The 13322-nt window shown below is 55.3% G+C and overlaps 3 protein-coding genes across 3 annotated transcripts; 2 read left to right on the forward strand and 1 right to left on the reverse strand.

Moving 5' to 3' along the window:
• Positions 1–1489: 1489 nt before the first annotated feature.
• Positions 1490–5127, forward strand: HMPREF1541_09451 (uncharacterized protein; the record flags this gene model as incomplete). Its single annotated transcript, XM_008714125.1, has 3 exons — positions 1490–4424; positions 4659–4778; positions 4964–5127. 3 exons carry the CDS (start codon positions 1490–1492, stop codon positions 5125–5127), a joined length of 3219 nt encoding a protein of 1072 aa, XP_008712347.1.
• Positions 5128–7897: 2770 nt separating this feature from the next.
• On the forward strand, positions 7898–10114 carry HMPREF1541_09452 (uncharacterized protein; the record flags this gene model as incomplete). The annotated part of the gene is made up of 1 exon (XM_008714126.1): positions 7898–10114. The coding sequence occupies one exon, from the start codon at positions 7898–7900 to the stop codon at positions 10112–10114; it is 2217 nt and encodes a 738-aa protein (XP_008712348.1).
• A 580-nt stretch (positions 10115–10694) lies between these two features.
• On the reverse strand, positions 10695–12528 carry HMPREF1541_09453 (uncharacterized protein; the record flags this gene model as incomplete). Its single annotated transcript, XM_008714127.1, has 3 exons — positions 10695–11485; positions 11547–12180; positions 12229–12528. The coding sequence occupies 3 exons, from the start codon at positions 12526–12528 to the stop codon at positions 10695–10697; spliced, it is 1725 nt and encodes a 574-aa protein (XP_008712349.1).
• Positions 12529–13322: the final 794 nt, after the last annotated feature.

Below are 13322 nucleotides of genomic sequence, written 5' to 3' on the forward strand. Positions count from 1 at the left end.
CGCACATTATTCTTCCCGCCCACGTTCACCATCGCAGCGGAGCATGGCTTAACGGATGCTAGTCGGCAAGTATGACACAGCGCAAACGCGATAAGAACAGTCGTGCCTCTCGCGAAGAAGGGAAGCGTCAGAAATCAACAGCACAATATTGGACAGGAGCGGGCCGACGCGGTATGAGCAACATGCTGCCATTGTTAGCAGAGTGGAGATGGGCTATGAACGCCTGTCAAAAGTGCCAAGGCCGAGCCGGGTTTCCGTTGTTGGCAGTCAGTGCGCAATCTGCACCCTGTCCACGTCGAGATTGACAGACATAGGGAGTCTTGTGCCGTTACGCTAGAAGGGCGGAACCGTTGCGGACGTCTGGGGCGGTATACTTTCAACTGCCAGCCTCGGCCGCCACCGATGTAAGTGGGGGGGTAATAGTGCGATACGGGGTAGGGCAGCTGCGATATAGGCAGGAAAGCATCGATGATAGCCAGGAAATGTATAGTAACTTGCGCATCTGATGAATGTCATGTCTGCCATGGATGGTAGGATGAACCATGTCCTGGCTGACGAGAGCACCGGATCGCTTGTGGTGACCAAGTCGTGTTTGTGGTGGGGGCGGCGACCGGACTGGTGCCAAGGCTCAAGCAAGGAACTCTCCACTTGGAGTTGAGAACCGAATCATTCAAGTTGATCGGATTGCTGTTGCTGGAGAACGCAGCCACTGCGCCCTCCATCCAACTCGAAGGCCTTTGTGCAGCCTCATCTCTCGCCAATTCGAGCCTTCCACCTCCCAAACTCCCGAGACTTTTCTCTCAGCCCTTTGTGAAACCTTTTCCGAAGATTCTCGCCAGCCGGTACTTGGTGCTTCAGCTCGGAACATTCCCCGTCCCACCGTCCGCAGCGTCCCACGTGTTGTATCAGCCGTGCTGTCCGTGTAGATCAACGACACTCTTCCAAGAATCTTCACGCCTCTCCTTAATTCGACTGTCTTCTCTTTTTCTTGTCGAGGCACACGCGCCTCATCCTGACCTGCACCTCCATCTCCCAAAGCGATGACTGAAGGTGGAAATGGCAAACATGGTTAGCTCACCCGTGGGCGTGAGCTCCCTTCGTCCGTCTCGGCCAGGAGAGACACGCAGCAATGTTCCAGTGTTGGCGATGCTGATCGTATGGCAGGAGCACAAATACACACATCGTTATCGCCCAACGACGCGTACGATGTCTCCCCACCACAATCCCCGGACTTGTCGATCCGGATACCCAAGAATAAAAGCACGGGCAATCTGCTCGGGGCAAGAGAGGTCGTCTCTGCCGGGCCAGAACAATTGAGGTTCTCCTTCGAAGATGGGTCGGCGCAGCAGGTCAGAAATCTAAAGAGGTACGCATGCGCCCACAGCACATGTGCCCGCCCTCGTCCGTTCTGTCACATGTGACCTGTCTTACGTGACCTAACATTCGTGACTGCAGACCCTCACGCCCTGAAAATGACTTTGGTTTGGGCATGTCAGGCCTGCGACGCATCAGACGTCCGCCCGTGCCCTCACGAACCCCGTCCTTGATCATCGAGGACGCCGACTGGACGGCGCCGTCATTGCAGCATGCCCAAACACTTCCGGCGTCCACCCCAACCTCGAGGACGGCATCTCGGTCAGCGTCCTTTGGCTACCTCGTCAGCGGACCAAGCTCGCCTGTCCTGGAAGACCTCCATCGATTTCCGGCCGAGTCATTGCACTCGTTCTCTTTTAGTAAACAATCAGAGGACTACCTGCATAGTCGTCAGAGTATAGTACAGAAGTCGGTGGATTTTGTGCGCAACTCGGCGGCATGGGCCTCGAACCCAGCGCTGGCTGCAGCTCAAGCACGCGCTAGTGGCGATGCAGAGATACAAGGAATGATGGACCTGTTGCAAAAGGCAAAGATCCTACCTACAGCTACTGATAAGAAGGAAAACAACCAGGGCCTTGGCCTTGGGCTGGGGCCCATGACTGGACCTGCTGATACGGACGGCCGCAACATATTTGAGAGCAGTTTCAGTCAAAGTCTCGAATCGGTGGATGAGAACGTCGCCGTACTGAGTCCGCTCCCTACCTCGCCAGATCCACACGGAGCGCGGAGAGGGTCGGATGAAATTCCTCGCCGGCCACTTGAAAGAACCGCTAGCAACGAAGAGATATCTTCAACCGCACCTCGAAGGATCGGTTTAAAGCGGACATACACTGATCTCTCTGCTATGTCCCTCCAACAGAAATTGATCGATGCCCTGGCGCAGCCCTATTCGAGCGATGACCATCAAGCATCACAGCCGAAAGCGACACACTCCACTCTTGGGCCCACCCCTACAAATGCTGCAGTTCATTCTCACAGTAGCAAGTGGTCTCCTGCCGCCCAAGCAGTCTTTCGAACGGGCGGAGAAGCGCCTTGGACAATTCTAGCTGCAAACGATTTGGCTTGTCTCATATTCGGCGTGACTCGCGCAGAAGTACGGGCACTGAGTATTCTTGGTTTGATCCAGGAAGACAGGAGATCATGGCTCGAGGAGAAGCTCGGTAAGCCAATTCCAGACGCGGGAAGTCGGGGGCCGCAGTCGGCCCAGGCTACGGCTGCTAAGTCACTCCTAGGCGCAAAGACGGGCATCACAGCCAGGCTGCTGAGCAAAGCTCCTTCCAGGACGACTAAGCCTGCGAAGAGGGCCGCGACTGATGACGGGTCAGGAGGCTACTATAGACAAACAGCCAAGAACCACCCGCCAACAAAGTCGAGAGGTGTGCTGCTGTGCGGCGATATTGTGCCTATACAGAAGAGAAATGGATCCATAGGCTCCGCCAGCTTCTGGGTCATGGAGAAGAAGGGTGGCCTCATCTGGGTCATTGAAGAGATTCGCGAGGACGTCGCCGTGCTGTCGATTGGCGACAACCAGATCGTCACGGCATGTACAGGCGAGCCTGAGCAGATATGGGGACAGCCGATCCCATCTGGGACGCCACTTCGGGCGCTGCTGCCACAGGTACCAACAGAAACGTCCTTTTTCGACCGACGAACACCCAGTGGTCAACCTGCAGCCTGCCACTTTACAGCTCAAACGGCCAACAGCATCAATATTCCCACCACGGTCACCAGAGTTCCGGGAAAGAGTGAACTTCGGGTCTCCTCGCTTCCCCACATGGCCGGCATGATGGTGCTCAACCCCGAAGACCTGAATATCACATCCTCAAATTCGGTCTTTTGTGCCTCGCTCTTCGGCTACGAAAAGCCTTCCGGCTTGTCGATACTGTCGCTGATTCCTTCATTCTCCGACATCCTGACCATCCTCACAATGGAAGACGAAGTCGACCTTGTCGACGGTCTCGTTGTTCCGGAGCATTCATTCCGTCGCGCCTACGCCCTACTGTCCCTCCGAGATGGCTCAGAAAACGCTGCCAATATTTTTCTCCGGCCATCGGGCCTACCTGCCAAGCATCGAGATGGCTCCGATATCATGGTCGACGTGCAAATGCGAGTTGTTCGGTCCGAGAGCATCTTCCCCGCCACCGAACAGGTCATCACCGAGCAGCCTGAAGCAGAGGACAGAGCGGATCTTGCTTCTAATCCCGACACAGTTGCCGTCACCGAGCTTGTCTATGCTGTCTGGATCACCTACTCGCGCCAACTTCACGCGGCTGGCGCAGCAGCGACTGAGGATGCCCGACCAATGACACCGCCTCAACAGCCTCAACCCCCCTCGCATCTTCCGTCCCCTCCGCCAGTCTCCTCGGACGAATCAGTCTCCTTAGGAGCCAGCAATGCCTCCTCCCAAATGTCTCTTCTTTCTCCCACGGTCACAAATGAAACCCTTGCCCTGCAAGCCGAGCCGCTGGAGCACCCGCCTCCACACGTCGTCTCGGCTCCGCACCCCCGCAAAACTATTGCGGATTTCAAGATTCTCGAGGAGATGGGCGCCGGGGCGTATGGTCAGGTTAAGTTGGGCCGGTACAAGGCCCCACACTCCCGCAAGGTAGTCCTCAAGTACGTCACCAAGAAGCGTATCTTAGTTGATACTTGGACACGCGACCGGCGTTTAGGCACAGTCCCGCTCGAAGTGCACGTCATGGACTACCTGCGCAAAGACGGCCTACGGCACCCAAACATTGTGGAAATGATCGACTTCTTCGAAGACGATGTCAACTACTATATCGAGATGCTGCCGCACGGCATCCCTGGGATGGATTTGTTCGATTACATTGAATTAAGGTCGAACATGGAGGAGGAAGAGTGCAGATCCATCTTTAGGCAAGTGGTTGCGGCCATCTGGCACCTGCATGTGCGCGCGGGCGTGGTCCATCGCGATATCAAAGACGAGAATGTCGTGCTGGATGGTGAGGGTCGTATCAAACTGATTGATTTCGGGAGCGCGGCGTATCTGAAGAACGGGCCTTTTGATGTTTTTGTCGGCACCATTGGTGAGTACTGGCCTTCCTTTCTCTCCTGTGATCGAGGCAGCAGCTGGAGCGTTGAGGCAAGATGTCTGTGTGCTTCAAGGGGCAAGGCCGAGTCGAACAGCGGATGTCTCTGGATGCTCGCTCTGCGCGAGCGCACATGTCTCGCCCTGCGTTTCATGTTGCACGCTTGGCCCTATTGCTGTCTGCCGACATGGAAAATCCGTACTTGGCTGCTTGTCTAACACTCTCGTGCAGATTATGCAGCCCCCGAGGTGCTGCAAGGAAAACCCTACGGCGGTAAGGAACAGGACGTGTGGGCTCTTGGCATCTTGCTGTACACAATCGTGTACAAGGAGAATCCGTTCTACAACATCGGTACGTCTTCATCTTCCCTTCTAACTCCTTCGCCTCTCTCTCGCGCCCGCCTGAAGCCTATCCATCATTCCAGCATCCATATATCAAATGCTATGCTGCGTCCCTTCAATCACTGGCAATTTGCGTATTATGATATTTGCTGCCCAGGCCACTATTTGCTGACCAGCGGTGTTCGTGGCAAACAGATGAGATCTTGGATCACCCCCTGCGCGTCCCCTACCTGCCCTTCAGCGAGGGCTGCATCGATTTGATACGCAGGATGCTGGATCGCGATGTCGATCAGAGGGTGGATATCGAGCAGGTCAAGAACCACCATTGGCTTGCCCAGGTGGGGGATGACACGGAGTGAGATGGGCCGTGTCGTAAGTAAGGCGCGGGAGGAGGCGCCGCTACGCTAAGGGGTGAGGCTTTGGATCCATGGGAGGATGAAGGGAGAGGAAAAGATGGGGGCTTGCATATAAAGGATGCATAAGGAGGAGCTTCGTAAGAGGTAAGAAGAAGAGGGTAGCTTGATTGGTTGGTAGGTTGGTTGGTTGGATGAATGGATGGATAGATGGCTAAACGGGGTGGACAGTTGGACAGATGGATGCATGGCATTTTGGATATGGGCCGGTCACAAGAAGCTAGATATCTGCATATTAGAGAGACATCTTCACGAGAGGCGAAGGACAACAAAGAGACAGAGACGGAGACAGAATCGGGGTGGCTCTATAAGGCCCCGAGTCGGAATCGAGACGGAGCCCTGAGTCAACAGAGCCTGGATGTTTGGGTACTACTACTACTACCATGATACGAGATCGCAAGATGATCATGAGAACAGAGAACAAGGCAGATGATGCAGAGAAATGTCTACCTACCTACCTACCTACCTACCTACCTACCTACCTATCTACCTACCTACCTACCTATCTACCTACCTACCTACCTATCTACCTACCTACCTACCTGCCTTACCTATCTGTGTTCTTTGTGTGAGGTATCTACCTTGTCGGAGTCCACTCCTGCGTGTCGAGAGTCGAATCGAATCGAGTCGAGTCGAGTCGTGTTGTCCAAAGGATTATATTCAGAAGGCGAAAATTAGCTACTAACTAAGAGAACTTGACTTTTTCTACGCGTACTACTACTACTACTACTATTGTGTGAAATCACAGATTGAGGCTAGTAAGAGAGTTGCTTTGTCGTATGTACAACAAAAAGGCGATTCCCGAAGTTGTGCCCCTCGCAGCAAAAACTTATACAGCGAGATCCGCAACCTTGGGCGAGGTTCCGCGAAGGGGTGATTCAGTGGGCGTTTCTAGAAGAAGGTAGAGAAGCAATGCTGTACGAGTGGTGTCGAGCGTTGTGTAGGCGTTTCTGTGGACCGTGTTTGTCCCGCTTCGAAATGAAAAATTCCGGGGTTGGTGGCGCTGATGGGGTTGGGGTAAGGGGCCCTACGTTGGAGAAGGAAATGGCCTTGGGGGCCGGGTCGGTGGCCTCCGGCGTTAGACCGGGGTTGTTGGTTAGTTTGGCGACTGAGGCTTTGAGTGCAAGTCAGAGTTGAAGTGAATGGCAGAACGTTCCTGGGCTCAGTCGGGGCGGATGTTTGCAAGCGAAGCGATGGGCCCGAGGGAGATAGTGGCAGGAGGTCACGAGAATGAGAGCGGCTAAATGTTGCAAGTGTACTTGTGTACTTGGAGCAGCCTTCGCACGTGAAGCTGCAACGTGTGAAATGGAGATAGAACGCACAGCAGTGGGGTGAAGGGACCAAATGGGTGGGGCCCAACTGTCGCTTGGAGGGTGTCCTTTGAGCTAAGATAAGCAGAAGCGGGATGGGTAGCGTGTCGAGCTAGAAAATGGGATGGGCTCAGATGGGGTACGGCGAAGTTGGCCGATGGATGGCAGGCAGGTAAACCCGTGGGCGATGGGCCTGAGCGGATCTGTCAGAGCAGCGCATGCGTTCGAAGCTGGCGAGGTTAAAGTGACGAGCAGAGATGCCGTGTGGTGTAGTGAGAGAAGATACGTAGCCCAGGGTCATCTGCTGCCGTGCAACGGGACGCGTGTTTTGACGGCTAGAGCAACAGGAAACGGATCATCCAGATCCCACCGGCGTGGATCTGGCGCTGCATGCAACCTTGGAGTTGGCTTTGCACAGCCTCTAGCTATCATGTTCCAGCAAGGTGACTCAGGGAGCCTATCTGATAGGTTTCAGCGTTGGCGGTACTGCTTCACGATGGTCAGGCAATGCCCGACACGGATTCAACATTATGGAATCATTGTCCGGCTGATGTGATGTTGATTGACGTGGACAGGCCCCGGTGAACTTACCAGGCCAACTTGCGGAAGAGATAACCGGTAGCAATGGCAGACCCTGCAGCTGGTTAGGCGACTGTGGCTTCGGAGTTGGGGTGCGAGCAAGCATGGTCTGGCCCGGTCAAAAAGGCACAATGCAACGGTGCTACTTCCTTCTGACTGCAGGGCCAAGCTCGAGGTGTCCCATTGTCGCTTGAACCTGAACTTTAGCCGGCGAAACACAAGGTTGCCGAGAGAAGCTGACCTCTGGGAGAGGTGGTCGCGTGGGGATGGCAAGCCCACATCAAGTCCACATCACCCTTGTCCCTGCAGCGGTTGCGCCGACTGACCACCGCAAGCAGTAACCGCAAGAGTTTCCTTCAGATATACGCCGCCTGAACCTGCCGGTTGACTCTCCATTCTTCGTCTGGCCTCTGCCGCCGCCGTCGTCGTCAACTACTCATAGTCTCATCACGAGAGAAACAATCACCGGCGCATTGCCCCTCGCACCCCACCATCGCATATCGCTATCGCTATCGATATCGATAGTGTAACGGCTCTCAGGTCTCGCCCTCGGCCGCGGCTCCACTCCGGGAGTGGGAATACTACCGAGCAATACACCATCCACCCCCAGCACCTGTCAGCGACCCAACCTTGAGCTGGCCGGCGGCTTCAACTCTCACCTTCTCTGTATACGTTCTACAACTATACCTCATCCGACACGAGTGCCACGCTGATCCAGTGCTGCAATTGAGGAGGGTCATGTGCTAAACTGTCCCGGGAAGTGGTGCGGGGACATCCTCGCCAACAGTAATCCTTGATATCACGCGCCCCAAACCTCTCCGCTCGTCATGGACTCCTCCATCGCTGTGAGGCCGGTTCACGAGCCCCGACCAGCGACACCCATCTCCTCCGATATCGAGCACGCTGATGGCCCTCCTCAGAAGCTGAAGGGCCGTCACAAGCTCCTTCAGAGCCTCCAACGTATGTCTTCGTCGCCCTCGCTCGCCAAACTGGGCCGGACCCGTTCTTCCGAGAAGGTCTACCGGCCCAACCACAAGGCCTCCATTTCCTGTACTTCACTCGGATCGCCCACCTCGACTGTCTCTATATCCCCTCCCAACTCTTTCACCTCGCAGCTGTCCAATGGCTACTCTACCGCCCCCACCACCCCGGGTTCGCCTGGGAGCGAGCGCTCCTATTTCGAGTCCAACTTCCGCCTGCGACCCATCGACCCCAGCGAGCTGTCCTCAGTTTCCGTTCCAATCGATATCCGATCTGCGAAGCCCATCTCCTCTACCCTCCATGAGATTCCCGAGAAGCCAATGCCCCGACGGCAGAACTTCAATTTCTGGAGAGACCTACCCCACGAAATCCGAGTCCATATCTTCGGCTACCTGTCTCCAAAAGAAATCATAAGGATGTCCGCTGTATCGAAACAATGGCACGAAATGTGCTTCGATGGCCAGTTGTGGACGAGCCTTGATTGTCAAACATACTACACCCAAATTACATCTGAAGCCCTGATCAAAATCATGCTCAAGGCTGGTGCGTTCGTCAAAGATCTGAACCTACGAGGATGTGTACAACTCCGGGATCAGTGGCTGAGTCTGGGTACTCGCATGACCAATCAAGAATGCCGGAACCTCGAAAACCTGGTCATAGAAGGATGCAAGATCGAGCGCTCCAGCATTCACTTCTTCCTGCTGAGAAACCCCAAGCTACTTCATATCAACATGCGTGGAATGCAGAACATCAACAATGCAACCATGAAGATTATCGCAACCCACTGCCCCCAGCTGGAGGTCTTGAACATTGACTGGTGTTCTCAAATTGATTCTAGAGGTCTGAAGAAAGTGGTGCAGTCCTGCCCGAACCTCCGAGATCTAAGAGCCTCGGACGTTCGTGGATTTGACGATCTGGATTTCGTCAACGAGCTGTTTGAGCGGAACACCCTCGAAAGATTGCTTCTGCAGCACTGTGATAGCTTGACCGACGATTCTCTCGAGGTTCTGGCTCATGGCATTGACCCAGAGCGGGATATTCTGACCGAGCGACCCCTAGTACCGCCACGAAGACTCCGCCATCTCGATCTGAAGCGCTGCCGGCATATTACCGATCGTGGTATCAAGGCACTTGCATACAACGTGCCGTTCCTCGAAGGCCTACGTCTGTGTCAGGACAGCGCTCTCACCGATGATGCTCTCATGGCACTAATCCCGACCACGCCTCGCCTGACCCATCTCGAGGTCGAAGAGGTTGAGACGCTAACTAACGCGACGCTCACCACGATCGCGTCCTCCCTGTGCGCCCGATCGCTCGAACATCTCAACATATCCTACTGCGAGCAGATGGGCGATTCTGGAACAATTCCACTCCTCAAGGCATGCCCCAACATCCGCTCGCTCTGCCTTGATAACACTCGCGTCTCTGACCTTACACTTATGGAAGCCTCCGAGCAGGTTCGCAAGCGTGGATCCACCACAAAGAAATTTCAGCGACCGAAGAAAGGCCTCGAGCTTGTGGCCTTCGATTGCGCCAATGTCACGTGGGCAGGCGTCCGTGAGGTCCTACAAAGCAATTGCCGCGTCATGTCCGGCCGGAAGAAGTCCGTGGTGCAGACCACCTCCGCAGAAACAGATCGCGAGAACGAGGACGGGGAGCCTGAAGTCGAGAACATCAAGCGTATTATCGAAATATCTACATTGCTTTACCCTGCACAGATCATTCACCTCAAGGCTTTCTATGGCTGGCAGCAGACAGTGGAGGAGCACTACAAACGCTGCGCCACGGCCAGGTGGGGTGCAGCCGCCAGGCTCGAGCACAAGTGGGCGGAGTGGATGGTGGCCAGCCAAGAGGTTGGAGCCGTCGGTCACGGCTGGTCCAGCAGAAGGAGACGCAGGCGTGCGCGAGAGGCCGAGAACCGTGTTCGAGATGAGAACGAAGGCGGAGTCGCTTTCGATGTGGGAACAGAAGAAGAGACGAGTAGTGGGATCGAAACGCCAGGTGGGACAGTCAGGCCCAGTGGACGCAGACGCGCCAGGAGCGGCGGCTGTGTTGTGATGTGAGAGGGAACGAGGGGACAAACCAAGGACTCCACTGTTGAAGGCTGATTTGGTCCCCACGGAGGGGTTTTCGTGCGTCTCTGTCTATATTGGCGGTTGGACAATGTCACGCCAGGCGTCTGGATTTTGGGATTCGGGGAGTATCAGTGGGAATGGTGAGGATGGAAATCAGTCACTGGAAGAGAAGGGATGCCAATGGTGCAATTGATTCACTGGCTCTGGCGTCGGGCAAGGGGCAAAGTTGGTACGACATGGCACGGCACGGCACGGCACTCGTGATCTATGGTATGTGACATTTTAGCATACTTCAGCACAGCAGCAGACGGGTCCTCGGCATGACGCATGGAGTATGTATTTAGTTAGATACGTAGGTAGGTACTACATGAGTGAAGCAATAGATTTATCTTGGTTTCTGATCTTCACTGGCTTTTCCTTCTTATATAACTGAACCCTATCTACACTGGCCACGTGCTTTCATACCCACCCACATCATTCCCCAGATGCCGTTGCCACTCACCCACAAATCCCCACACTACTAGTAGCCCGTCCTTCCCATCCATCAGCCCATATCCGCCCGACATATCTACTCCTGCTCTCTCAACCGCCCCGTCAGGTCCGCGCCCCGATCGCCATACCTCGCGTAACACGCCTCGATCTGCGCCTCGAATTTCCGCAGCGTCGCCTTGCGCGCCACCGTGCCCTTGACGTTCCTTTCGAAGGTCATCCCTGCCGGATCACCGCCGCCATCAGAGGGTGCCCCGAACAACAGCACGTGCGAGCGATCGACCTTCCCGTTCCGCGGCGCCACGGCGTTGATCGGGCTGATGCTCTCGCTCCACAGCTGCGACAGGACGGCGTCGGTGTCCGTGGGTGACGCGAGGGGCGTGGGGTCGTTGAGTTCGAGCAGCAGGCAGGGCTGGCGGTGGCCGGTGCCGGAGAGCAGGGCGGCGCGCACGAGCGGGTGCTCGGCGTGCTGCAGCTCGTAGTGCGTGGGTTGGAGGTTGGAGCCTTCGGCGTAGGTGATGAGGTCGTCGGTGCGGCCCGCGTAGCGCCATGTGAAGGCGGCTTTGGTCGGGTCGGGGTGCGGGGTCCAGAGGTCACCCGTGTCGAAGCTTGTGAGGGTGGGGTCGCGGTGGAAGATGAGGGCGTAGGGGTGGGAGGTCGGCGTGCGGTCGATGAACATGTGGTGCAGGTTGGGGGTGCCGGGGACGGGTTGCATGCGGAGGCCTGAGGTAGCCATGTCGAAGGCGCAGTAGTCGTGGTCGGTGGGGGATGTGGCGTAGTCGATTGCTTTGCCGGTTTCGGTGATGCCCCATTGGGATTGGAGGTTGGTGTGTTGAGAGGCGAAGAGGGCGGCGGCGCTGTGCAACGGGGCTGGTGAGGGTGTTAGTTGGTTTTGAAACTGGCAAGGGAAGGGGGTGGAGGGGGGATGTACCACCGCCGTAGAGTAGCAAGCGGATCTTGCTGAGGTATGCAGCTGCCTGGGGCGCGGTAACGATGTCTTCTATCATGGCAGGCGAGAGGAAGGCGTCATCGACTCGTGCATGGTCGAGGACCTTGAAGATGTCGTCCTTGGTCGTGAGTCGGCGTCGGAAGCCGGGAATGTAGGTAGCACTACCGAACACTGTTGCGACTGCCATGACAACGGTACAGATTCCATGGAAGTGAAGAAAAGGAACGAGGAAGCGTGAAGGGCCTGGGTGTTCAAGAAAGCGACGCAGCTGTTTGGTCTCTTGGTCGACGGACGATAAATTACCGCGGGCATCAAGTGCGGCAACGCTGGCATGGTTGTATTCTATCGGTTTAGGCATGCCAGTGGTGCCACTGGAGTGGAGAATCAGGTACGGGTCTTGGGCGGCTTCTTCGAAGGTCTTGCTGTATGGATAGGGCTTTATGGGTGGAGACTCGAGCATATCATCTAGATCTGGGATGATAAAGTGAGGCATAGGTCGGCCACGAAGAATGTCATCTACTACGACACCTTTAGCTGTGAAGAGTGCAAGGGTCTTTGTGTTCTCCATAAGTGACAGGTGAGCCGGTGGCGAGTGCATATGAGAGCTGAATAAGGCCTGATCGTGTTAGATGCCATTGAGGCAAGTGAGAAGAAGCAGCCGTACCTTGTACTGAGTCTTTGCTGCAGCCAACGACATCATTTGATACCGAAGATCTGGACAACCGATATAGGCGAACGTCTCGAAGTTATTGGCTGGGCCAAGAGAAGACTCTATAAACCAAGCTAGTCTGTTGACGGCATTTGCCAGCACAGAATAGGTGATGTCCTCGTAACCTTTGGCTAAGTCGTCATCGTCAAGTGGGACAGAGGCCCAGGGGCGTAGTGGTTCGGTCTGAGCAAGCTCATCGACGGTCGTATGCAGCAGTCTGCGGCCGCAATGTCGTGTAGCACCGAGAGAACCCATGCTGGACGTGTCTTAGAAACGTATGAGAGACTGATAGAGGTAGACCAGCTTAGACGTGTGCTGAGCCCGTGATTTAAGTTGTTGCTTTCAGGCAGCCCATGGGAGCCAGCAGCTAGGGATTGGGGAGGCATTTCTCGTAAGTCAAACTCTCGAAGCAGCACAACGCGTAATTCCAACATCTCACTTGCCTGAAGGAAGATGACACGACTTGCCTGAGTTGCCATTTGGCTTACTATAGCTTGATCTGAGCATCGAGAAGCGCAACGCCACATCTCGCTCAGGCAATTTGACTCTTCGGCCTTGTGCCGGATGAGGTAATTCTCGCAGATCTCACTGTCAGTACGTACTTGCTTCGGGTACTGTGCTTTCGGAGCTCGTTGCCTATGGTCGAAGAGCTGCATCGATCGAATGAAGTCATACTCAGCGGCATCGGAGCCCGTATAACTGCACAATTCACCGCATTGCAGCTGCGTGGTCGTAGCTATACCGCTGGTCGGCCTGATGCAGCGAAATGGAAAGTTTATAGTTCTGTAGATGACACTATTTTCTCTATTTCACGAGGACTGGAGCTACTCATTTGATCAGGCTGCTGAATCAGCGAAGTGATATACGGTGGGGGATAGACGCCGTGTACGAGATCTGGTGCATCTCTTGGCAGACTTGTGGCGCAGTCGTCGACGTACGTCAGGGTGTGGCTGTTACGCGGTCCGCGGCATGGCAATCAAACAAGGAACGCTTCGCACCCTCGTCTAGTACCTCTCAGCATCCTTCACACCTCAAGATTGAGGGCGCGC

This window comes from Cyphellophora europaea (genome assembly GCF_000365145.1).
Source record: "Cyphellophora europaea CBS 101466 unplaced genomic scaffold supercont1.10, whole genome shotgun sequence".
Classification (NCBI taxonomy): Eukaryota; Fungi; Ascomycota; class Eurotiomycetes; order Chaetothyriales; family Cyphellophoraceae; genus Cyphellophora; species Cyphellophora europaea.